At 50.0% G+C, this 23,860-nt stretch overlaps 3 protein-coding genes across 10 annotated transcripts; 1 reads left to right on the top strand and 2 right to left on the bottom strand.

Moving 5' to 3' along the window:
• Positions 1–206: 206 nt before the first annotated feature.
• On the bottom strand, positions 207–11,895 carry RAD21L1 (RAD21 cohesin complex component like 1). 6 transcript variants are annotated; one of them, XM_032448565.2, is made up of 13 exons: positions 11,611–11,895; positions 10,249–10,378; positions 8,950–9,049; positions 7,525–7,631; positions 6,971–7,156; positions 6,536–6,637; positions 5,814–5,927; positions 4,370–4,599; positions 3,397–3,499; positions 3,035–3,174; positions 2,642–2,731; positions 2,393–2,470; positions 207–1,223 (listed from the first exon to the last, which is right to left on the bottom strand). In XM_032448565.2, exons 1-13 carry the CDS (start codon positions 11,752–11,754, stop codon positions 1,035–1,037), a joined length of 1,713 nt encoding a protein of 570 aa, XP_032304456.1. In that variant the 5' UTR covers positions 11,755–11,895; the 3' UTR covers positions 207–1,034. The 6 variants fall into 6 exon arrangements, 5 of the variants coding, with proteins under 5 accessions (XP_032304456.1, XP_085376616.1, XP_085376618.1 ...); XM_085520490.1 differs by having other exon boundaries at positions 2,642–2,728; XR_014936018.1 differs by lacking the exons at positions 207–1,223; positions 3,035–3,174 and having other exon boundaries at positions 2,452–2,470.
• Positions 11,896–14,210: 2,315 nt separating this feature from the next.
• TMEM74B (transmembrane protein 74B) lies at positions 14,211–16,531 on the top strand. Of its 2 annotated transcripts, none has more exons than XM_085520514.1 (2): positions 14,211–14,334; positions 14,826–16,531. In XM_085520514.1, the coding sequence occupies exon 2, from the start codon at positions 14,838–14,840 to the stop codon at positions 15,324–15,326; it is 489 nt and encodes a 162-aa protein (XP_085376640.1). In that variant the 5' UTR covers positions 14,211–14,334; positions 14,826–14,837; the 3' UTR covers positions 15,327–16,531. The 2 variants fall into 2 exon arrangements, with proteins under 2 accessions (XP_085376640.1, XP_085376639.1); XM_085520513.1 differs by lacking the exon at positions 14,211–14,334 and adding an exon at positions 14,374–14,424.
• A 1,848-nt stretch (positions 16,532–18,379) lies between these two features.
• PSMF1 (proteasome inhibitor subunit 1) lies at positions 18,380–23,403 on the bottom strand. 2 transcript variants are annotated; one of them, XM_015881986.3, is made up of 7 exons: positions 23,259–23,403; positions 22,627–22,779; positions 22,347–22,429; positions 21,902–22,087; positions 21,525–21,578; positions 19,732–19,890; positions 18,380–19,596 (listed from the first exon to the last, which is right to left on the bottom strand). In XM_015881986.3, the coding sequence occupies exons 1-7, from the start codon at positions 23,385–23,387 to the stop codon at positions 19,545–19,547; spliced, it is 816 nt and encodes a 271-aa protein (XP_015737472.1). In that variant the 5' UTR covers positions 23,388–23,403; the 3' UTR covers positions 18,380–19,544. The 2 variants fall into 2 exon arrangements, with proteins under 2 accessions (XP_015737472.1, XP_085376637.1); XM_085520511.1 differs by lacking the exons at positions 18,380–19,596; positions 19,732–19,890 and adding an exon at positions 20,916–21,138.
• Positions 23,404–23,860: the final 457 nt, after the last annotated feature.

Below are 23,860 nucleotides of genomic sequence, written 5' to 3'. Positions count from 1 at the left end.
CTTTGTATTGTTTCCCTCCTGACTCCTTATGGAGTTGAGCACCACCATTAGCAAGGCTGGGCACACAGGGCTGTAACCAACACCAAGGCCTGGAGAGTCAGGATGAAACATCATCCACCCTGTGACACGTGAAGATCACAGCAAACACAAGGTGAGCCCAAACGACAGCGAGGTGGCACCAGTTTTGATCCAGGGAGCACAGGAAACACCTTGGTTGGACTTTTATTGCTTCCATATCAAGAGGTGTCAGCATACCCAGAGCACAGCCACTCAGTGCTGCATCACGTGAGAATTACCATAAATAGATTAGATAGAAGTACAAAGGATCACTGACATTTCACTTCTTATATTGGCCTGTGCTGAAGGAAAGCTGTCAGTCTTTGGGTAAACGCACCCCACAAAATGGAACATCACAGGGGTTCTTGGAAGTACAATTCCCTCCCGACCTCAAGGACAGCAGAAATCTCCATCTCAGCACATGATGGCAGAGCTGCAGTCACTTGTAAGGCCTTAACACATCAAATACTGAACGTTCTTTGACATAAATAAATTGGAATAGACTCGAAGGTGACTCAAGGGACTTCCCTTCTCTTACTGACCATGGTACCTAATTAACACACAAGGACTGAAAATAACCTAATTTCCAATGCTGGACTCTAAGAAAGGCTTTAAAGATCTCTCATCAAGCCCCTCACGCTGTAAATGTCTGAGGGGCAGCATGGATTTTAGCTACCTACTATCAACAGAGCAAGTAACATATATATAATGTGTATATATATGTTTATAAACATATATATCATGAAGCTGAACACACAGTGAACACCTTGCTAACCAACACTGCAGCCACACAGCGGCACCGATTCATTACTGTGTGGTTCCAAGAGGGCACAGGAATGAAAGAACTCCGCTCAGTTCACCGTGGTTTGATGAGAGTTCCTTTCTTTTTGCAGGAAAAGAAGAGTATTTTCTGGTGAAAAACAAAACTGAAACAACAGAATGGTGTTTCAATGAGCTTATCTGACTGCTGCATGGTTTCAGTGAGCACTGAACATTTGTCCGGCTGTGGCTGTGATGTCTGCAAACGGAGCGTGCTGAACCAACTCGATGACCATCTGCTTCTTCAGAACAAGGAAGATGTAAAACTTCACTGCAGCTTCTTTCCTGTTGCTCTTCTGACAGAGCTCCTGTAAGCTGAAGGAATTCACTCCAGATTTGTTCAGGTGCTGCAGGAGGGAATAGAGAAGCAGTTGGGTCATGGAAAACCAGAGCTGATCAAGTCCGAACTGAACAGTGCTGCTCGGAGCCACTATTTCCTGCTTGAAGGCCTTGAATAGGATCTTAACAGGCATTTACCCTCACACAGTGACTCTTAACATTTGATTGCTGTAATACTGCTTGCACCTACATATGTTCCTCACATCTACACATGCCCACAGCTCCACTGAACTCAGTGAAAGAGCACTGAAGCATACAAGGAAGCCTATCTGTAATGGCTTTCATGATGCAAACCAATAAAAACCATTGCATGCCCTGTTCTTGGGATACAGAACACCAGCAATTCCAGCTAACTCATCATTATTATTGCTTGTTTTTTTAATGGCTGCGCATATACATACGCAGTTATTTACGGGTGTCGCACAAAACCTTTTAAAGATGTGCACAGAATTAAACAACCAAGAAGGCTGCAGAGCCAAACTCAAACTGCGGACAAAAGCCAGGCTTGGGAGCAGGGTTTGGTGTGCTTTGCTTTGGCAGAAGCTCAGCAATGAGGTGACCCAATGAGGGTTGGGACGTTGGGTGTTGGGACAGCCTGTGCTTCCTCCCAGGGTGCCTGCCATGTTCCTGCTGATAAAGCATGTGGTTATCACACAGCTTCAGCAGCCCTGGAGTTATTTCTGCAAGAAAGGCAGGATAAACCTTTCTGATGCAAAGCCTGCCCCGCTCATTTTGAAGCATCTTGAAAGCTCTGGGGCATTAAAACCCTTTATAGAAGGGGTTACCATCTGTAGCACAGCCACCACTCTTTTCTATAGCCTTCATCTCAGGAAGAGCTCAAGCAGATGAACAGCCAAATGAAGGTACCCTGCAACGCACAGCAAAGATCCTGCAGACCTGCAGGCAGTAGGAACTGGGCTTTGTAGGGATGCTGAAGAGAACAAAGTGTTAGTGCTACAGCAAGCACTGCAAGCAGAAGTGCAGAACATGCTAACAGTTCCGGCAGCTGTGGGAGAGTGGATGTGATGTCAGGCACTCAGAATCCTGGTTTCCTCCACCTCCACTCAACAAAATGCAGTTAAACTGTGCACATGTGATGCTACACAGTGGAAGCAGGAGGTCCACTGGAGATCAATACCTGGTTTGGGCTTCTAATCACAAAATCCATCACCTTTACCTGTAAGGTTTTTAATAACTGAAGAGTTCTTCTGTTCCACTTCATTTCTTCACTATCTTTGCTTTCCAATTCCAGCTCCTTGATGGGAAACACAACAGGAAGTTAGAGGGCAAACGTGTCAGAAATTGGTGGCACAGCAAAACCCAATGTCAATTTGTGGAATTACAACTGTTGTTTTTTAGGTATTTCCATGATATAATGCAGTTCTGTTCTGCAGTGTGAGAACTGGCAGCTTTAAGTTATACATACGTGTGTTGTCTCAGCTTGCTGCACTGGAGTTTCTCGGCCCATTGAATTATTCACCAGCATGGAGCTCTCAAAGAAAGCAGCTTCACCCTGCTGTCAGAACAGGAAGGTGGATCAGTCACTATTGCAGTGTGTGCCTTATTGTGCTGTATGATAACAATTTTGCTCAAATAATTGACTGTTGTAAATGTTTTCCAAAACAATTCAATAGCTGCTGTTTCTACCATGCCTTTTCTCATTGTGAGAGTCCACTAAAATGCTTCTAAAGTAACTTCCCTGAAGTGAAAGGCTTTTCAAACATAATGTTAACAATTTCTTAACCGGTTTGATAACCCCAACAACAAAATGAAACCAGGGAGTACATTTGGGTCTGCAAAACATAAGGAAACTGCTCACTAGGGTTTCACCAAAGCCATTCACAGTTTCACTGCTGTTATTCCGTTCTGTCAGTGCCAACAAATCATTGTCAGTTTTTCTCTCAGGCTCTGAGCAGTCCAACCCCTGCAGGTAACTCGATTCGTCTGTTATCAGCACCTCTGCATCAACAAATAAACACAAGGTTTAAGGTGAACTGACTGCTCATCTGCCCTTCAAAAAATAACAAACATTTTGATCATTAATACAGCCAGTTTTGGTGATGGTTGAAATATTTTGACTTTTGATTTGTAGATAATTGCAAACTGTGCATGTCTGGAACATCACATAAAACAAGGTGTTTGTTAACAGCTAATTCTGCCACAACAGAATCAAAGCTTTACCTGCAGCATCTTTCTTCTTCCTTGTTTTGTCCATTTCAGACTCCATCTGTGTTACATTTCTTCCCATTTCAAATCTAACTCTCCTGAAGCATTTTGCAAAGAGCTGGAAGCAATTATTATTGTTTGTTGACTGTCAGAATACAGTGTCAGATTATTCGCAAGCATCAAAGCAAAGCTACGAAGACGAGTCGCATGTTAATTACCTCACCCCAGAGCTTTGCATCAGGTCATTTCAAATCTGCATCTTTTAAAAAGGAACAGCCCTTTGGCAGCAAACTCTATGAAGAAATGTCTTAGGAACAGCTACAGAACAAGCTGAAATTCTCGACTCTAAGAGGTGAAGCTGTTCTGCTCCATGGAGCCTGCTGAGCTGTTTGACTGCTGACCCAACAGAGGGAACGCAGTGTAATTAACACGAGGCTGCTGTGCAGAGTTAGCACTGCACCTTTCTCCACCTCCTTGCATATGAGTTGATCTTTCCTTGTTTTATCATCACCCCTAAACTCACAACTTCTTTGAAAGATTTGTCAGATCATACACAGTGGCATGGAAGGATTTGACAGATCATATTTCCATGAAGCAAACATTTCCCTTGCACAAGAAGAGCAGTAAGGTCTATGAGCATGGAAGGGGTGTTCTGACCTGCCCTCCTCACCCATAGGACACAGCGATCAGAACCTCTGGAGCAGCTGAAAGGCAAGCTCTCCTTATCATTTTTAACTCACTGGAGATTGAAACCAGGAGCTGTACTGATGGCCTTTCTGCTGAAGCAATTAGTGACGAGTATGCAAATTACCATCAGGTATCCAATGGAACAGTGCTGTGACACAAGACTTCCAGCAATGCTATGCACCTGCAGTTGCCTTGGGGTTCACAAAAAAACAAGTGTGCAGACCCCAGACAGTTCCTCAGATGTGTAACAGTCCCACCACCTACACAGCAGCATACATACCAACAAGGAAGAAATCTTTACCATTTGTAGTTCAGCATGAAACAAATGCTGTGCAGGCTGGGACAGGAGTGTTTCCGCTCCTCCTGATTCTTTCCACATCATTGTTTGTTTAGTTGGAGGGGCAAGGTCTAATGTAACAAGGGTGTCCGTGCTGTTGTTAAGCTGCTGGTATATAGCATTGCAGCTGAGCTCCTTCTCTACATCTACAAGCAACTTCCTCTTCCTTTTATTGTTTTTCCTCTGGTTGAAATCTAAAGAGATCAAGTATTCAAAAAATAAAACAGCATTGACCTCAGTGCACAACATGGTCACAAGAGGTCCCTCCCATCGTTAACAGTCTGTGATCCTTGGCCTCTGTCACAGACACACCTACCTGGGGTGCTATCAGAGATGGGGACAGCTGAAGGCCCTCAGCTAATTGTCCCCTTCAGCCACACATTCACTGTTTGGAATTACAGTATTCAAAGCTGACAAGGAGTTGTTCAACCCTCCTGTTTCTGATCAAGGCACACAAATAAAGTCCCATCCACAGAAAACTTAAGTGTGAAGAGAACCACTGAGAGTAAATGGAGCTGGAGACCTCCTGAATTCACACAGTTGAAGGGGATGGCCCGTTCCCCCAAAAGTATTTGTAAAGTTTACTCTCTGTATTCTTATACAGGAAACCCACACGTGTTTAATTACAGAAGGCATGAATACTGTACTGAGGAATCGGGAACACAATGACTTAATGAGAACACATGATACATGAACAGGTCTGAGTAAGCTATCTTTAATCTACCAGGAGGAATTAATTGTTCCAAGAACTCCCGATGTACTCCACAGGTTTCATTATCTCATAATTAATATCTGGGTTTGTCAGTTGAATAGTTTGGCAATTATACTGAGGTGTAGATTGTAAACACAAAATAGAGATGCTGATTGGTTGTACAGCCATTGCTTCCTGAATCTTGCCTTGGCAGTCTGGAAAATGCCAGTATCCTAAATATCATCAATATCAACTCATTTCATTTGCTAATAGCCACCATCAGAATAGCTGAGGTCTAGATTTACACACAGATAAAAAGAGGCATTTCTCTTTTTTAATCTTAATAAAGTCAAGAGGTCCCAAAGCCTCAAAGTATGAGGTGGTTGTTTTACACACGAGAAGTCACGGAGGTATCACTGGCAATAAAAGCTCAGCTGAATTTCTGGTAACACTGCTGAGCAGGCTGCACTGCCAGCAGAACTGCAGAACAGCAGCACTTGGTTTGGTGTGGGGAAGGAGCTGTAAGCAAAGAACTGGGCAGATCAGATAATACTGATCAACCTGATGCTGGTTTTGTATAAGAATGATCATAGAACAGAGCTCTGACAGCAGGAGCAAACAAAAGTGAAAACAATGTTTTGCAAATATTTACACTAACAAGGAGAAAACCAAACACAGCAATGCAAACAGTCTGCAAGAAACTGATGGAGTTCTGACCTGTAGCATCAACTGGCTCAAGCACAAATCCTTCTTCTTCTTTAAGCAAAAGCATTGTTTCATTCATGAGATGACTTTCTGTCTTCACTGCAGAGTCTGAATGGTTGAACTCGGCTATCAGAAAACACAGCAAATAATCCAGATCAAAAAGTTGACGGGATGGAATAAATTCTCCTTCCCACAACATTCAAGACAGCAGACAAAAGGAAGCTTTGAATTTGCAAACTCTGGTTTAGTGTGTAATCTCACAACACCTGCATTGCTGCTGCTTACATTCTGCTGACACAAGACCCTGTTGGGGCAGGTATTGAAACAAACTGAATATCAGCAGACTGATACCAAATCAAAACAAGACTAAGAACACCTGGACGAATTACTAGAAGTCATCTGTAGCTGAGATACAAATTCAGACATACTGGGAGGTAACATTCAAAGTGACTTCATTCTGTTTCCCCTTCAAAAGAGATATTACTGCTTAAGCTGCAGCATGGATCTCACAGGGTATCATGCAGAAGTGTATGTAAGCACCGTCAAGTTACATAGCTGCAAGTCCTAGGTCCAATTAAAAAGGTGAATGACACATATCTGAAAAAAAGGAAACTAACAAAGGAAAAAGGCTTGGGATATTAATCTGTGCACACAAAGCTGAATGGGAGTAACTGAGGCGTTGATGCAGGAGCAGAGTTCACATGAGGCAGGAGGAGGAGGTGCTGCCAACTCACCTGCTGTGCTGCTCTCTCGTAGGCCTTGTGACAAAGGAAGTTCTTCCTCCATATCAAGAATGCCATTAGTTAGGCCATTTTGTTCGTCCCTCAATAGGATTTCTTAAATAGAAGACACACAGTTGAATCATTCTGAGACCTTAGTCATCATGCAGTAGCCTGATGTAGCCCAATGTAACTTAGAATAAATATAAATCAAATTATTCAATAATAAGTATAAATCAAATGCGTTTAACTCTAAAAGAAAATTAAAATCTTTAATTTTTACTTAGTGACACCTAAATGATCACAGACACAGTGTCAAGTTGCAAAAAATGCAGTATAAAAACAGGAGAAGAATGAATTTCTGTTTGGAAACAAAGACTTTCATGCGGTTTCATTTGTTTTCCTGCAATAATCAAAATGTTTTGAAAGAAAACAATTCTGTTTCTCTACCAATCATGTCTGCACCAGCCTCCTCATCTCCGAAGCAGTCCAGCTCCAAGCAATACGAGCCCTCATGTGCAGCAGGCTTGTCTCCATTCATGCTTGCAGAGCTGTGATCAGCCACGAGGTTGCAGCTGCTCATCAGAAAGCTCACATCGAAGTAGCTCTGTTTTCTCAGTGCATCTGATTCCTCATCTGGACAAATACAGAAAGTCTTAGGCTCTATCTGTACAGATCTATGGGAAACGTGTATTTCTCCATCTCCTGAGTTGTTCAAATAGCTTTCAAAAGGTTGTAGGACATCCCATGCTTCAAATAGAATGGACAAAAGTCAATTTCATCTAATGCCAAACGTTGGGTTCGATTCTCTATTCTATTACTTAGGCAAGGTACTTACAGGGAAATTTAAGCATGAGCCCACATGATGGGCCAGTCAGCACAAACATGAACAAATACTCTTCTAGTGATAGTTTTTTCACATAGAGAAATTACTCACTGTACAACATTTTGCATAAAACATACTTTTCCTCGTGGAATATTTCTAATTTCTCAACTTCTCTCACCAAAGTTCCTATCACAGAGGAGTACATTGCTTTCATAATCCTCTTTAAGTGTGATGTCTTCAGCTTTGCTCTGATTCAAGGTAAAATGCTCAGCAACATCAATGGCACTGATGAAAGAAACATTATACAAAACACAGGATGAACTGAAATTCACTCGCTGTGAAAACTTGTTGCTAACCAGTCTGCAAACCTGATATTCTGCTCAAAAACCCCCCAAAGGATAACTCCTGTTTCCTATGGCATTGAAAGTACCCCCACCTGATCCTCATTTCTTTGGAGATGGAACAACTGTCTCCCAAAGCCATTAGCATTCAAGCTATTTAAGATTTGATTCATAAAAACCACTGCTTTGAATTTCCTTTAAAAGCTCAAAATGAGCATGTGGAAAACAGATGCTGTCTGTTGGTTATGAGGGCTACCTCTAAGCAAGTAGGCAGCTGCTTTCTTTGCTAGCCAGGCCCCCTATGCAGTCTCCAATGTACGCTGTACAGTGAAGACTGAATCTGGAATGGTTGTAACATAAATGGTACCTCTCTGTATTTCCTAGTTCTCTATTCTTCTGCTAGAATATTTGGGCTTGTGTGAGTTTGGTCACACTCAGGCCCTACTGACAACCAGGCACTTGTCACATAGAAGGCATCAAATTAATGCCCCACTGCCATCTTTACATCAAACCATAGGGATTATTTGTGTAGGCAGAAAAGGCATAAAGATATGGCACATTGGAGTATGTGAATAAATGGAATAACCAGTATTACATCCCAGATGTGCTTACAAAACACTAAAGGTTTACAGATGCCCTCAAGCTGCATTTATGGTGAGGTGCAGAGAAATTCTCTGTTGATGTCCACTATCCTGGCTCTATTGGGGCATGGAAGCACATCTTAGCCTTCTGCTTTTATCATTTTTTCTACATTAGTGCTGGTTCATTCCAAAAATCCAAAGAAACACATTGGCTTTTCATTGGGAGCAAAGCTTCCTAGAGCTGATAAAACACCCAGGGCCTAAAGAGCAAGGGACCAGAAACGAAAAGCATTTACACAGCAGAACAGTATGACATTGTGAGGCTGGGAACCACAGGCTCCATGGTATTACAACAGTGTTCAGGCTGACTTTCACATCTCCTCTCAAGGACAGGAATTTCTTTGCAGGGTTCACTCAGACAATTGTAAATGAGAAAATCTGGAAGTATGGGCTCAAGGTATTATTTTATTGTTAAAGTTTGTTGATTAAATGGACTTGGAGGAGCCCTACAACAGCACGCAATGTTGTGACTGCTGCCTTGTGAAGTTCACCTCTGAATTTAGGAGAGATCAAGTTGTCAAATAGAAACAATTCCATGCAAGACTTGATCAGATAACTGTAAGGATGTCTCTTACTTCTGAAAACAGTGAAATAATGAACAAAAGGGAGGGAAGAATTTACTTTAATTCAGGTAGCGCTGTTTCAAAGTCATGAAATTCTTCAGGTAATGTAATGGACTGATAAGCAGCCTCACAGCTCTCTTCTGGAAGGTCAACAAGTCCTAAAAGAAACAGAAAACAAAATGACATAGCTATCAATAACACGAAAAGTATCTCCCACGTAGATATAGTAAGTCTATAAACCTGTCCGAAACGTCTGTTGTCATTATAAAGAACAAAAAGCTTGGGCAATTCATCAACAAGACTCCAAAGTGGAATTAAAACACTTAATTTGCATATACATTAGGAACCATATTTTACAGGCAGAGGAGAGGATGCTGCTGTTGGACACTGGTACAGCTCTTGAAGAGCTGTAAATACACTGTGCATATGCACAGCCACATAAAGTCACTACAACTTCAGGTAGGTGATTATACTTTGATTTTCTATCCATGGTCTGTGTAATTTCCAGCATCAAATAATCATAAAGACTGGCTGCAAATACCTAGCAGTCAGGGAATGCTGGAACAACTCAGGTTAGAAGGGATTTCTGAAGGTCACTTAATCCAACCTTTGGCTCAAACCAGAATTAATTCTTAAGCTAGATCACTTTTGACTATTTTTGATGATGGAGATTCTGCAGCATCCCTGCACAGCCTGTTACAGCATTTTACTACTCCCAGTGTGAATTGTTCCCCTCCTGCAGCTAGTTGGAGTTTCCCTTGCTGCAGCTGTGACCGCTGCCTTCTGTCCTTGTGCTATGCAGTCCCTTACAAGCTGCTACAGCACCCACTATAAACAGTACTACATACTTATTGCAAGCGATTCGTCTAGTGATTTCCACCTTGACAAATATTAACTGATTGTAATCATATCCTTGAAAATCACATAGAGTGGGTATTTAATATTCTGCAACCAATCTAGGTCACAGAGCACATTAAGGCTGGCAATAGATGTTGGTATTTTAAGTCTTTTTTTAGACAACAGTGCCTCCCCATTTGTCACCTTAACATGACAAGCACACAGACTCCTTGGAAAGGATTCCATCATCTCAGTTCCCTTCTTGCTAGCTTTGTGGCTAGAGCTCAAAACACAGTCAGATCTGGCACGAACATGTTCTTAGACATGTTGAGAGTCATCAGTGGTGACAATTAATTATCTAGCAATGGAAGCTGAATTCAAGCTGCTTCTTGTAGGACCATTTAAGATATTGTTGATGTCAATGTCCATTGTGATCAGTGACGTGTGCGTAACTGAATCAACCAGAGTTAATGAAAGCAGAAAGCAATGCAGATGGGAAGATGCAGAATTCAGCACATACCTGGGCGAAAGGCTGTCTTCATTTTTGTCAGAGCTTCACTGCAGTCTGCCAGGAGGTATTTTGTTTTCCTGTGGTAGATTCGCACCACTCCCAGGAGTAAGTGCCCAGAGGTGCGCAGAGCTATGGTAAACTTTAAAGGTGATTTAAAGAAGTTGTTCAGGAGTTAATAGGTTTGGCATTAAAAAAAAAAACAACCAATACCATTTAAAATGGAAGTATTGCACAGTACTAACCCAGTTCTGGTAAGACACGCCTGGAGAGAGCTTTGTCCTGCTACAGAGGATCAGAGACAAAGCAATATACAGAGCTAGGAGTTTCTAATTGCTTCTGCCCCAAAGTATTGCTGTGCTGAAGCCCAAGTCCCAAACCAATTATGTTCAATTAATCACAACCCACGGAAGACAGACGATGAAATTTACACTATCAAACAGGTATTTTCATGGGGAAAAAATCCTGCTTGCGCCAGCAGAAAGCCTTGGATCTCTTTCACCATCGATTAGTGACAGTGCAGAATGTTCTCACTGTTCCCTTGGAGGCAACTGCAATTGCAACTGAGAGGCCAAGGACTGAGTCATGGATACTGCCTGCATCTGCGCTTGTTTGAGTCACAACTTCTCCGTGATACACAAAGGATTCATGCAGAATCTCTCATAAGAGTCTCTAATTATGCTTATTTATATACTTATCCGCTTATAACAGAGGGCCAGGAAGGAGTCCACTGAAAGCACAAGGATAGTTATTATATGTCAGAAGCTACTTACTACAACATCAGCAAAAAATGGTTCTCAAATGTCTGCATGCAACATTACAGGAGCTTTCTTACTCCCTTGATTTTGGTGTAGTGACTGACTTCTCTTGTTTTTTGGGACAGTTTCCTCAGATACTGCAAGTTCCCAGGTTATATTGTGTATCTGCAGTATCTGCAGCTTAAAATGTCTTTGGAGAGCCCAGAGCAATGGGGCTCCCATTGCTTCTCTGGGCAGCTGTGCCAGCAGCTCAATGGAAGGCTGCAATGAAATCTCCTCAGAGCCTTCTCTTCTCCTGGCTGATAACCCCCAGCTCCCTCATAGCAGAGGTGCTCCATCCCTCTGATCATCTTCATGGCCCCAATTTGAACGCTACAGTAAAAACGCTCTCATTCTGTAAACGAGTACATTCCACAGACCTCCGAGAGTAAAATAACAAGCAAGATACCTCTATTATTACCATATAATGGGACCGAGACTTTATCTGAGTCAGAACTGAATAAAATCAGAGTCGGGATTTGCCTCACGCTGGTTTTGAAGCAGCCACAAATGCTTCTTACTACATCACTCACACCTCAGGGCTCACCAGGAGATGCTCTCCCGCTTTATAACATACCTTTGGCGAGGCGATCTTTTTAATGGTAGTCTCTAAGTTGCACTCGAAGATATGAGCCTTGGTCAGCTTCTTCTCCCAGTGAGCAGCCAGCCAGATCTTGGCCAGAGGCCCACGCCTGCTCACCAGCAAATGCATGTAGGACATGGTGTGTGGGTCTGCTGGGTCTCCTGCAGTGCCTCTACCTGAGCTTTGCCTTCCTCCTTTGGGTTGCTTGAGGGTGTGAAGGTCCCAAAGAGAATGTCTGCTGGGGCTTCAGAGAGAGCTGGAGCTGTGGGTTGGAGCTGACAGCACCTGTGGGCACATGGAGAGACGTCATGGGGATGGGGAACAGAGGTGGATTGGGGATTACAAAGGGGGAGATCAGGGGGGTGCATGGGGTGGGATAGTGTGAGTGCTATGGGAGGTGGGGGCATGATTCACAGAATCACAGAATTATCAAGGTTGGAAAAGAACTAGAAGATAATCTAGTCCAACCATTACCAATACTTCCCAGCTAAATCATATTCATCAACACAACATCCAAATTCTATGGATTCTATGACTCTATGAGGGGATAGGGGCTTCGTGGGGCCCTGAGGGGATGGGGGTCCTTGTCAGCCCTGACAGGATGGGGTCATCACAGGGCCCTGAGGGGACGGCGTTGCCCAGCCGTGCCATGAGGGGCTGGGGTCTTGACATAACCCTAAGGGGGATCTTAAGCAGGCAGTGAGGGGCTGCTGGACACCACCGTGGTGCTGGGATACCCGGGCTGGCCCTGAGGAGCGGCGCTGCGCTGTGGGGCTGATGGCGCTGTGGGGCGCTGTGGTGGCGGCCCGTCCCGCTCTCCCGCCCTCACATCAACCCCGGCCCCGCCGCCACAGCCCTCCCGTCTCATCCCACACCGTGGTCCCCTCGTCCTTCCTCCATCCTTCCGTCCCACCCCGGCCTCCTCCCTTCCCTCTTCTTTCCAGTGCCTCAGCACTATGGGATCCGTGTGTCCCATCATTATTTCTGCTCCTCTCAAGAACATACAGGCAGCAGAGCTCTCCTCCCATCCCCTTCTCCCTCCTGCCTGCTCCACATCCATCCTTTAATGCTGATTCGGGACAATCTGTGTCCTGTGACCTACTTGTCTCATAGAGCCGGGTTGGGTTGGCACTGAAGCCTCTCTAAATGTGGTTAACGTGTCAGGATGCGCTTACATTTATTTTTAATTCCTTTCTTTTCTCAGCCTGGTTCTGGATGCATCCCCAGGGATGCTGTGATGGGATGACTCTGCCTTTAGATACAGAGCAGGAGGGAGGTCAGAGCCACACAGCACTCACATCCTTCCCTGCAAATAAAACATAGGCATCCATAGGGCATCTATAGGCAAATAGGCATCCATAGGGCATCCATAGGCACATAGGCATCCATAGGGCATCCATAGGCAAATAGGCATCCATAGGGCATCCATAGGCAAATAGGCATCCATAGGGCAGCACATAGGGCAGCACATAGGCATCCATAGGGCATCCATAGGGCAGCAATAGAGGTGGGTGAACCCCCCCAGACCCACTATGGGAGGAGCAGGTCAGCATCAGCCATAATCAAAAGCAGAAAGCATTCCCATGGAGGAAAACTAAAGCTAAAAATGGAAGGAAAAAAAAGGCTAAACATAAAAGGATCCAGAGGTTAATTTGAACATCGCCTTTTGTTTAATGCAGAAGGTGGTGAGGGAAGGATGAAGCTGTCACACGTCACTGCCCCACTGAGCAGCAGGGCCGGAGCCAAGCAGCCCTCAGCAGCACCTGCATGTGCACAGCCTTCAGCTGCATGGAAATCCATATGCACCCCTTTGTATCTGCACCTTCCTGCACCCTCTTAGAACCTCTTTGGTTTAGGCTGAAAAACAGAGACTTCACAGAAAGTCCCTGTTGATTTGCTGCTGTTTGATGTCACTGTGAAGGACATTGCTCCAGTGCTGTGGGTTGGATGGAGCTGAGAGTTGCTATGGGATCTGTTCCATGGGGGAGTGGGAATGTTGGGGGGCTTGGGGTGCAGGGAGTGGGTGTGTGAGCCCACCTGGTGCTGCCAGCAGCATCTGAGCATCACCTCATGCTGTCATATATGAGCTTCTGAAGGTGCTCAAGGCATGTGAATGTGCTGAAGGGAATGGCAATGTGACCGACAGATCTTCCCGGCAGCTTTCAGCAGCCCACCCGCTATCAGTCGGGATTTACATCCTCACCATCTCCAGGCACGGCTCCAAAGGCAGGAATAGCACACGGCTCATTAATGACAAGGCTCAAGGCTCGCTCCTGCCAGCAGGTCACTGCTGGGGCTCGGGCCTGGGTCCAGTTTCAGGTCATGTGCAGACGGTGGCGGTGGGAAAAGGGAATAAATAACAGCTCCGTGTGCTGGGAGGCTGCAGCCTGGTGCTGTTCTGTGGCCCCATTGGGGCTGGGGGCTGCATGGCCGGCACCCTATAGGGCACAATCCGTGTTGCAGTGCTGCTTCACCCCCTCCTTCTGCAAACCCCCCACCCCACGATCCCTCCGCTGCAGGTGATGCATTGCACGGGCGGTGCCGGTGTGCAACCGTGCGTGTGTGTGTGTGTGTGCACACGTGTGTGCACGTGTGTACCCCTGGGGCAGCCGCCGCTACGTTTGCACGTGTGTGCGTGCAACGCCGGTTGCACCGCGGGGTCCCACCGCCATCCCCTCCCTCCGCCGTTGCTGCACCGGCACCGGGGACCCGGCGGGGGTAGGAGGCCGGGGGGGGCAGCTCGGTGCGGGCAGCGGCGGGGCGGGACCGGGGAGGCGGCTGGGACCGAGGAAGAGGGAGCGCAGCTCGGTGCGGGGAGCTGGGGGAGAGGCGGCTCGGTGCGGGGAGGGAACCGGGGGAGCGGAGGGGACGGCAGGTCCGGGACGTGGAGCGGGGTGCACAGCCCGAATAGGGGATAGACGGCCCGGGGGTGTCACGGGCTCCCGGGATGGGGAGGGAGGAGGGGACAAGGCGGTGGGATGAAGCCCGGTTCGGGAGGTGGGTCCCGGGGGCTGGGGAGGTTCGGGCCGATGGGGCGAGGGAGGGATCAGCCCGGTTCGGGGACGCGGGTCCTTGGGGGCTCGGGGGCTCGGGCGGGATCGGCTCGCTCCGGAGGCCGGGTTTGGGGGTGAAGGGTGGGGGCTCATCCCGGCCGGGGCAGGCGGTACGGGGGATGCAGCCCGCCCCTCCGCTCACCTCTCTCCTCGCAGGGCGGCGGCTCCATGGCGTCCCCGCGGGCGGCGGAGCTGCGGAGCCCGGGAGAAGCGGCGGCGGCGGCGGACGGGGGCGGCCCGGGGGGGCTCGGTCCGGCTCCGGGCCCGGGGCTGGCGCTGGCGCTGGGCTGCGCGCTGAGCGGGGCAGCGCTGGTGGTGCTGGCGGGGGCTGTGCCGCGGGCGGCGCGTCCCGACCCGACCGTACCGGCACGGCAGATGGAGCGGCTGGAAGAGAGGGCGGCGCGGCTCCGAGCCCGACTCGACCGCTGCACGGTGGCCGGGCTGGCTCTGCTGGCCCTGGGGGGGCTGCTGCTCGCCGCTCTCCTGCTGGCCGCCGCCGCCGCCCGCCGCCGGGCCCGTGCCGCCCGCCGGGCCGGGAGCACCTACGGCTCCGTGCGGCTGCGGCTGCGGCGGGTGTCGGCTGAGGGGGCTCAGGCGCTGCTGGAGAGCCAGCTGAGCCCCCCGCCCCAGCAGCACCCCGAGGGGTCCGGATCGTAGCCCCGCACACCGGCACCCCCCCTCGCCGCACCGCAACATCGATGCCATCGGGGAGGCTTCGCCATCGGACACCTTCCTTGCCCCTCCCGGGACGGGGTCCTGTCCCGCAGCACCGGGACCGCCTTCCACCAGCAGCGGGGTGACGGCACTGTGAGACGCCCATGCCCTGAGCCGGGCTGGAGTCGAGGCCGAGCTCCTTTTTGGGATGTAGCATCTGATTTTCTGCCATCAGCAACCTTTCGTAGCAATAGTTTCTTGTAAAACTCTGTGGCGTAGAGCTGGCGTTTGCACCGCTCTGGGCAGAAGAGAAGGGGACCTCAACGTGACCGCCATCCACGGGGCCACCTCCTCCGGACCTGCAGCCTTCAAATCCCACGAGAGCAGGATGAAGGCTGGGACCCTTCCCCCCGTGCCCAGCGTCCCACCAGCGGCCCCACAGCGGCCACAGAAACCAGGGTGCTCTGTCTGGAGGAGAGAGGATAACTCGCCCTGTGGTCCTTCTTCACCTGTTTTAGATAAGCAGCTCTGCCCCACTGGGGTGCCTTTGTGCTGCTCACAAGAGCCATTGTCTGCAGCTCGAAGGTAACACTGCATCTCGGGAATTAAACATGAAGTTATCGTTAAAGCACAAGGTTCTGTGGAGAGAAAAAAACAGCCTGGGCAGGATGCTGAGAAAGGCAAGGGATTGTCCCTTAGGAAAAAACAGCCCCACAGTGGTGGGTACAATTGCTGGGGTCAGATCTTGTTCTAAGGCTCCCATAGAATCCTTTGGTGTTCCCACCCCTCCCACGGCTGGGGACATTCTGCAGCCCACCATGAGCCACCATCCCCATCCTGCACAACAGTGTCCATTCCTCTCAGTGCTGTGAAGGACCACACGTCCCTCTGCACATCCCTATGTCACCCACCCCTGCTCTGTGTTTAGTATTGGGTCCTGGAATCCTCAGCTGGCCTCACGCAGGCTGCATCTGCTGAACACCTGCATTATATGGGCAAAAGACATTCTCCTTTGTGTTAAGAACGTGGGGCTGTCGGAGGGGTGTTAATGGAACGAGGCTGTCTTTGCTGTGCCAGCACATTGCTGTGCTGTTCCTTAAGGAGGGCCTGGAGGTCTGGGGGAAAACCCTCCGGATTGAAATATAAATATTTAAGGTGAATGAAGTGCGTTGAGGAAGGAATGACATTAAAGAGGTTCCCCACTGAGACCTGTAGGACTGGAGAATGATTTTGCACAGGGGCAGCAGCGGGACCAGAGGTGAGCAGTGCAGCAGGATGGAAATACTGAACCAAAGTGATGATTTCTTTAGGAAGCAACCCAAAATATTCCCAGGTGGTGAGACAAATCTGCCCCAGTGAGGTGGGCTGGAGCAGGGCAGTGTGGGCAGGATGAGGCCTCGGCCCCACTGTCACACCCTGGGGCTGTGCAGCTGTTAATGGGTGGGTTGGGGCAGCTTTGGGATGCCCCTAGTAAAGTCCTCGTGCCACTGGAGGCACAGTGAAACCCATCCCATTGGGGAGCACCTTGCTGCTGCACGGCATTTCTGCACACCTCCAGCTTCCAATGGAGAAGCTGGCTCAGCACAGAGCTCTTGAGCACCCATCGTCAGGGTCCTGGAGTGTCTCTGTGCAGGAGGGAACAGCCCCATACATCTCCCTCACTCCTCTACAACAGAGGCTGCTTTGTTTCCCCATCTGTGCAATATCCACCGGTTCTTCCCTCGCACCGTCTATGGGGCATGCAGGATCCTGGCTCAGAGCATCATCTGCAGGGTAATTAGCAGAACGAGGGCTCTGCCATTGGGAGCACGAGAGGCAGGTGCTGTTGGCTGGGCAGGCTGGCAGATGGCCTGAAGGACTCTCCAGGGACGTCGAGCCATTGCCAATAATAATCCAGTGCCTTTCTCTAACTGTGATGTGGAAGCACCTCCTTGGCACTGCGGGAGGAGTGAGGGCCGTGCCTGTGCCAGGATCGCACACTCCAGCCCCAACCACTCTTTACAAACCCCCATGAAATCAGCTCAAGATGCACCACTCACTGTGCTCCCTTACATGCTAACAGCTTCAGTCACTCACATTAGTGCTGGTGTTGATGGCCATGCTTGGTGCAGGGTCCACATCTCCCCACACCTCTGCTCTGTGGAGCACAGGCAGCAGAGACCACAGCAGCCCCAAGGCTCAGCCACAAGCCTCCAACTACCCCAGCTCCGGGTGTACTCATCCTCTTTCCAACCCCCTCCTCTCCCACCTGCTCCCCAAAGCTGCAAGGCACTGCGAACCCACTGGGGTTAAGAGCTGCAGACAAAAGATTGTTTATCAGAACCCGACACATCCTCTCCTGGCGCTGGATCGTTTTAATTAGCCCCATCAAAGCAGGCTGTGTTTCTCCCTCCTGAAAGGTTGCAGCACATGATTAATGCAGGCAGCAGAAAGCAGCTGTCTCCCGCAGAGAGCCTCTGTGATAAGGCAGAACCACTTCCTCTCCCCACAGCACTGCACATCCCAACCACACACAGCAAGGTCGGGGCTGCCCAAGAGCTGGGAGAACAGTGGGGACACAACAGGAGCCTCACCCTGCTCCAGTTCACCCACTGCCAAATCTCTATGGCCAGCCCCCACATGCACACAGTCTGGGGTTGCATACACTGCAACTCAGCTGTTATCAGCTGTGTTTGTAGGCGAAAGGGGGTTAAAAGGAAAAGCCTTAAGGGAAAAGGGAGAGAGGGGGGCACTTCCCCTTTTTATTTATGCCTATGCAGCTGCACGCAGTGTAACAGCGGTGTTCAGTGCCCTGGAGAGCCAATTACCACCAAACAAGGGCTGGGCCGTTCTCTGCTTAATTTTCTTAATAAGAGTCTCATCATCTCAGAAAAGCAATGCTGCTGAAGGGAAAGAACAAAGCTGGCTTCCAGCTCAAACCCACCACCCCAGGTAGGGCAAGCACAGACAGAACGGAGCTCCTAAGTGCAGCTTTGGGGCTCCTCTTCTTGTGTGGGGGAGATGAGGTGGCCAAGTGGGGCAGGGGGAATCACCCCCAACAACTGCCAACACAACACTGTTGTCAGATGTTTATTTCAAACTCATGAACATCCTTCCAAGAAATCAAACCACGATTAGAAAATATTCAACCCCTCAGTGGGTTCCAGCCCCAGAATTATCTCTCATGGGGAGCTGCAGGAAAGGGAGGGGGTCCCAGAAAGAGCTGAGAATCCTATGTCCCATGCAGGTCTTGTTCTTCCTCCACAAGCTGTTTGCTGGTGGCAGCACAGAGTCCAGCTGGGCAGAGCCACAAAAGTCTCATGCCACAGGACTGACAGCAGCAAAACATGTTCCTATAAACCTGCTGCAAAGCAAAGCTCTAAATCCTTCAGCTCCACCAGGCACAGAGAGACTGTGCTGGACCCAGAGTTCAGGTAGGCGCCCAAGCCCCCTCTGTTCCACCCCAACCCAACACAGTGCCCGATAGGCAGCCCTCCACACCGCCTGTGGGTTTGGCACACATCCCCAGGAATGAAGGACTACAGGGGGCCAAGTAATGCCAGGAATTCACTGTACGTCTCTTTTCATGCACATCAAAGGCTTTGCTGTTGGAGCCCTTCACATCCAGTGTGCATATCCATGCAGAAGCCCACCTGAGCCACTATTGGGGGTCTGCCCACACAGACCCTATGAGATGGGCTTTAAGCCCTCTGTGCTGATCAGCACTCTGTTGGGATAAAGAGCAAGAGAGAAACCATCTCTGCACTGGAAGCCTTCTCCAGCTGAAGCTTTCAGTGAGACTATTGCAGCTCCCCAGCATGGGAGTGGCAAGAAGCCAGCTCCCTCCTTACCACTGACTGCATGCGTAATCCCAGCAGCAAAAGCTATGCCACCCTGGAGAAGAAGAGGAGGAAACCTCAAAGCCCAGGGCTGCTCTCAGCACGCCACACTGCTCCCAACACTGCCCTGGCTCAGCGCAGGCCCGTGTCTGCTGTGTACCCATGGCTGGCTACTCTTGGAGGAGTAGAGAAAGAAATGGACCTACTGCCTCCTCTTTTGTTCTGTGCATATGGAAACCTTTATAGCCAGTCTGAAGCACAGGAGCATGGCCCTGAGCAGGGAGAGAAAATCGCTGCTGAAAAGATCAAAGTCCACCAAAGACGGGAATGAAGAGGGGAAAGTGCTCCTCGCTCCAGGAGACTGCTCCGGCTGCAGCTAGCTGAGAAACCACTCAGTGACTCCTCACATGAACATGTCATCATAGCCTGGAGGTGGGAGGTGGTCGGGATCTGGCCTAGAAAGGAATTTAGAACAAAGTCAAACCAGGAGCAAGAGCACAACCCTGGAAGGAGCAGCAGAGCAGGGGCAGACTGGGAGCATGCTGTGGTACTTGGCTGCAGTGGCAGCTCAGGCATAGCCATACACCTACCCGGCCCTACCAGCCCCTAAGGGGCCAAAGGGGTCGAATCTGGCTCCAGGTGGAACTGCTCCTGGGGGAAGGCGGCCGGGGAGACCTGCTGATGGGTCAATGCCAGGCTGCGGGAACCCAGACCGGAGAGGATCAACGATCATCCCACCACTCCGACCTCTGGGAAGAGGAAAGGCAGCAAATGAGATGAGATTGGCACAGAAGAGCAATGTACTCCTCCTGCACCCTTCCCAACGCTGCACCACAACACATGCTCAGCGCAGGGTGTTAACTGTAGCTTAACACTACACTGAGATGGGAGCCCTATGGCTGCAGCACACACACCTAACCCAGGGCACGAGCAAATATCCAGATCCAAGGCACCACCATACTGGCAAACTTTCATTCTAGCTGGAGACACGCAGAAGGAAGCAACAGCAGCAGCTTCCCTCTTCCCTCAAGTTCCTGCAATGAGCCCATGCAGAACACAAGCCATGGCTGCTAAGTCCCCAGTGGGCTGCTGACCATGCATCGGAGCTGCCGGCCCTCACTGCCACTTGTAGTCCCATCCCTGCTCCCCTAGGGGAGCACAGTGTTGCAAGAGCCTGCAGACCCTGCGAACCTTTCCAAAGCACTGCCTGGAAGTCATTTGCTGACCACGGCGGCTCCTCAGAGCTGCCCCATGCTGTGAGTGCCATTCCTCATCGTCGGCTTTATGCAAACTCGGCTGGAGTCTCTGGATAGCACTGCCATCATACAAGTCATTAACAACAGCGCTAATGAGTTCCATTACGCCAGGCTGGCTGCCCAGAGCGCCCCAGGACAGCCAGGCCCCAGGAGCATAAGCCTGGGAGTCTGGGTCTCTGGCCCCAGCGCTGACAGGTGTCAGCACACAAATCTGCTTCCACTTACAATAATTCCTTTGTCACTTACAGAGAAACTGTCAATGAAGAGCTGGAGGCAGTGGGAAAAACAGGGTCGTCCCCCCACAACTGAACCCCTTTTCCTCATGCTATCAGGTTTCCTTCCAGTCACCCCCAGCTTCTCCTTCCAGTAGGGCAGGATGTTTCTAGCCGGCCCTTTTCTAGCCAAACCCACAGAGAATCAAGTCTTGCAAGAGGGAAAAAATGTGATCCCCACTGGAGAGCTGTTCTAAGGAGGACTCCCTTGGGCCGCAAGGCGCTTTGCAACAACTCCAAGGACTGTTTTTTGTCTGAAGATGTGCTTTTATCTGGAATGGCAGATGACAGGTTCTTCTTGCCCAACCAAACCAAAGACCCAAAGATGCATCTGGGAAGATCAATCCTCCAAACAGCCCGGCTTCCACTCAGGCTTTCTCCAGCTTCCCTGCTCTTGAGTGCCCCAAAAAGCCAGGAGGCTCACAATCAGGACTCGGGCATCTGTGGACTCAACTTTAAGCCTGCTGGGCTGTAAATGCAGCAGCTGGTACCATTTTAAATTAGAGACTTACATTCACTTAACGATGTATTCAGCTTTGATTTACTGAAGGAATTAGCTCATGTTAAATGAATACAGGCTGATTATTAAACAGACGCAGATTGCAACCTATCATCTAAGCAAGCGACGGGATCTTATTACAATATTAGAACCATACTGAGGTTTAGCAACTGTCAATTGCTCCTTTGCAATTTGTAATGAGGAACTGTTCCGCTGCCACCCGCACTCAGACACACTTTGCTCAATGCCTGAGCCAGACCGACTGCAGCTGTTTCAGGGAAGGTCCCTCAGTAAAGGGCAGAGCTGGGTGACACTCCCAGGACATGCAAAGCACCACCTCCCCCAGCCATACTCACCCCAAAGGGTCCAGGTCCTGCCCACCAACAGCAAAGGGATTCAAAGGAGAAGGCCTGAAACAGCACACAGTGAATAAGACTTTCAGTGAAGGGCTGACTTCGTGCAGCCTCCAGCCAGCAACACAATGACAGTCCTTGCACTTTTAGAAGGAGTATCTTGCACCCTAAGCTCAAGCAGACAGCCACCACGGTGTCTCTGACTTCCAGCCAAAGGCTTGCAGGGGAACAGAGGGGAGAACCTGTCTGCCATATACCACAGCGCTGCCTTTTCCCCTGCTGTCCCTGCTCCACCAGCCCCCAAACCCCGATGGTCCCTCAACCAATACAGAGGTAAAGTTTGTGCCAGGACCTTCAGTGGAAACCCGCTGCTCACTCACCAGGATGGTGCTCTCACGCCTGCAGGGTGCCGGGGAGGGATCCTGAGGGGGTTAAAATCCTGGGGTGAGACAGGATCCTTCTTCTCTGCCTGTGAATCCTTCTTGGCCTTCTCTGTGGGAACCCCAAGGGGAGAGATGATACTTGAAACAATCCTTGTCCTCAACTCTTCCATGTTCTTGTACACCCTGCAGGGAGGAGAAGCAGTGTGGTGGGACAGGAAGGCCATGGCACTCAGGTGCAAAGGTGCTGGACAGGGGTGGTGAGAGGACAGACATTCTTTTGGCATCCCTGGCACAAAACATGTACCCAGCTGGCACCCTAAATTTGTGCTGGAGAGAAGAGTCCTCCAGGTTCCTCTTAACCTTATCTCTGACCCCATCTGTCCCCCTCCCCATGCTGCTGAGACTTTTTCTCCTGCAGGAGATGTCAGAGAACTGAGATTACTTGTGGAAATCATTCAGGTGCTCTGGGTTGATGTAGTCAGCCACCGCCAAGGTCACGTCTGCCACCTTCTGCGAAGCACGATCCTAGTAAAGACAGGAGAAGCATGATGTTAGCAGCCAGGCAGAGGGCCATCCCTATGGGACAAATGATGCAGGAAGGCAGAACAAGTAGCAGCAAAACATTTAAGAAACTGGCTCTACTGTTCTTCGCATGTTGGACAGTAGCAGACACTGCATCTGAAAGGACTCTAATTCCTGCAGCAATCAGTTTGGGTGCTCACCATGACATTGAGGATCATGCTGTCATCCACCACAACGGCCTTCAGCAGCAGTTCCCGGGCATCATCTGTGGACTTGTAGCGCAGTGTATACACCTCCTTATTGGTTTCCCAGCCAGCAGGCAGCAGCTCTGACTTCCTTTCATCAGGACCTGGCTACAGGAAGACAAACAGGGCAGTAAGACCTGCTAGCAGCTAGAACAGGAGGGCACACAACCACACCTTGCTGAGCTGAAGGCAACAAAGACCCCAAGCAGGAGACGGTGCTCTCTATCACTCATCACACCCATAGCTCCCAAGCATTGGGGGGCTGTCTGGGAGACTTTACTGCCAAAACAGTGCAGTGCAGCCCAATACAACCCCCCAGCACCACCCCAGGCTCCCCACCCCCTATCTGAGCTCTGGTACCCCTGTAACAACAGCCTCCCCAAAGCACCAAACCCCAACAACACATCGCAGCCGCATCGTTGGCCGGTACCGGGACAATCCATAGGGCCCATCCACAGGGCCCACAAGTCCTTCCCTCCGGCAGCAGCTGCCGGGTTGGGCCGCGCGGTGGCGGCGTGAGTCGCTAGGAAAGGCCGAGGATCGGCGCGGCCTAGCGGGGCCCAGAAGCGGTGCTGCCCGCCCCGTACCTGCTCTCCGGCGCCGAGGCAGCGGTAGCCGTGCTGGATCAGCTCCCAATGGATGCCGCAAACCAACGCATCCTGCGGGCAGGAGATGCCGGCTTGAGCCGAGCAATACAGCAGCTCCAGCCCCGCCATGGCCGCTCCGCTCCGCACCGAGCAGGCGCGGCCAGACTAGGCCGGGCCGGGCCGGGCCCTCCCCTTAACGCCGAGCCAGGCCGGGCCGGAGCCGCGTCCCCGGGCTGAGCCGGGCCGGCCCTCACTAGGGGGCTCCCGTCTGCTGCGCAGCGACCGGAGGAGGCCGCGGGGATGGGGTGGTGAATTGAAATGGCCGCCGGGGGCGGGGGGAGGTGGGGAGAGGAGGTGTTTGTATTGCTGGGCTGCCCCGCTGCTCCCCTTGCAGGCGGCGTGTTGGATGTGGCAGGGCTCGCTGCTGTCCATGGGCTGGTTCCTGCCCTGCTTCTGCTCGCTAAACCCAGGCTCTTTCTCACCTATAGCATTACGACCTGAACATTTACTGCCCCAGTTAGTAAAAGTCTAAAAAACCTGCATCTGTGCTCACATGCACCCCTGTACTGAGCGCTTCCCTTGTTACCTGCACGGCAATGAGC

Source organism: Coturnix japonica, chromosome 19 (assembly GCF_054131305.1).
Source record: "Coturnix japonica strain WE chromosome 19, WE-NBRP24, whole genome shotgun sequence".
NCBI classification, from domain to species: Eukaryota; Metazoa; Chordata; class Aves; order Galliformes; family Phasianidae; genus Coturnix; species Coturnix japonica.
The sequence above is the reverse complement of the archived record's forward strand: the minus strand, read 5'-3'. Positions and strand labels throughout refer to the sequence as shown.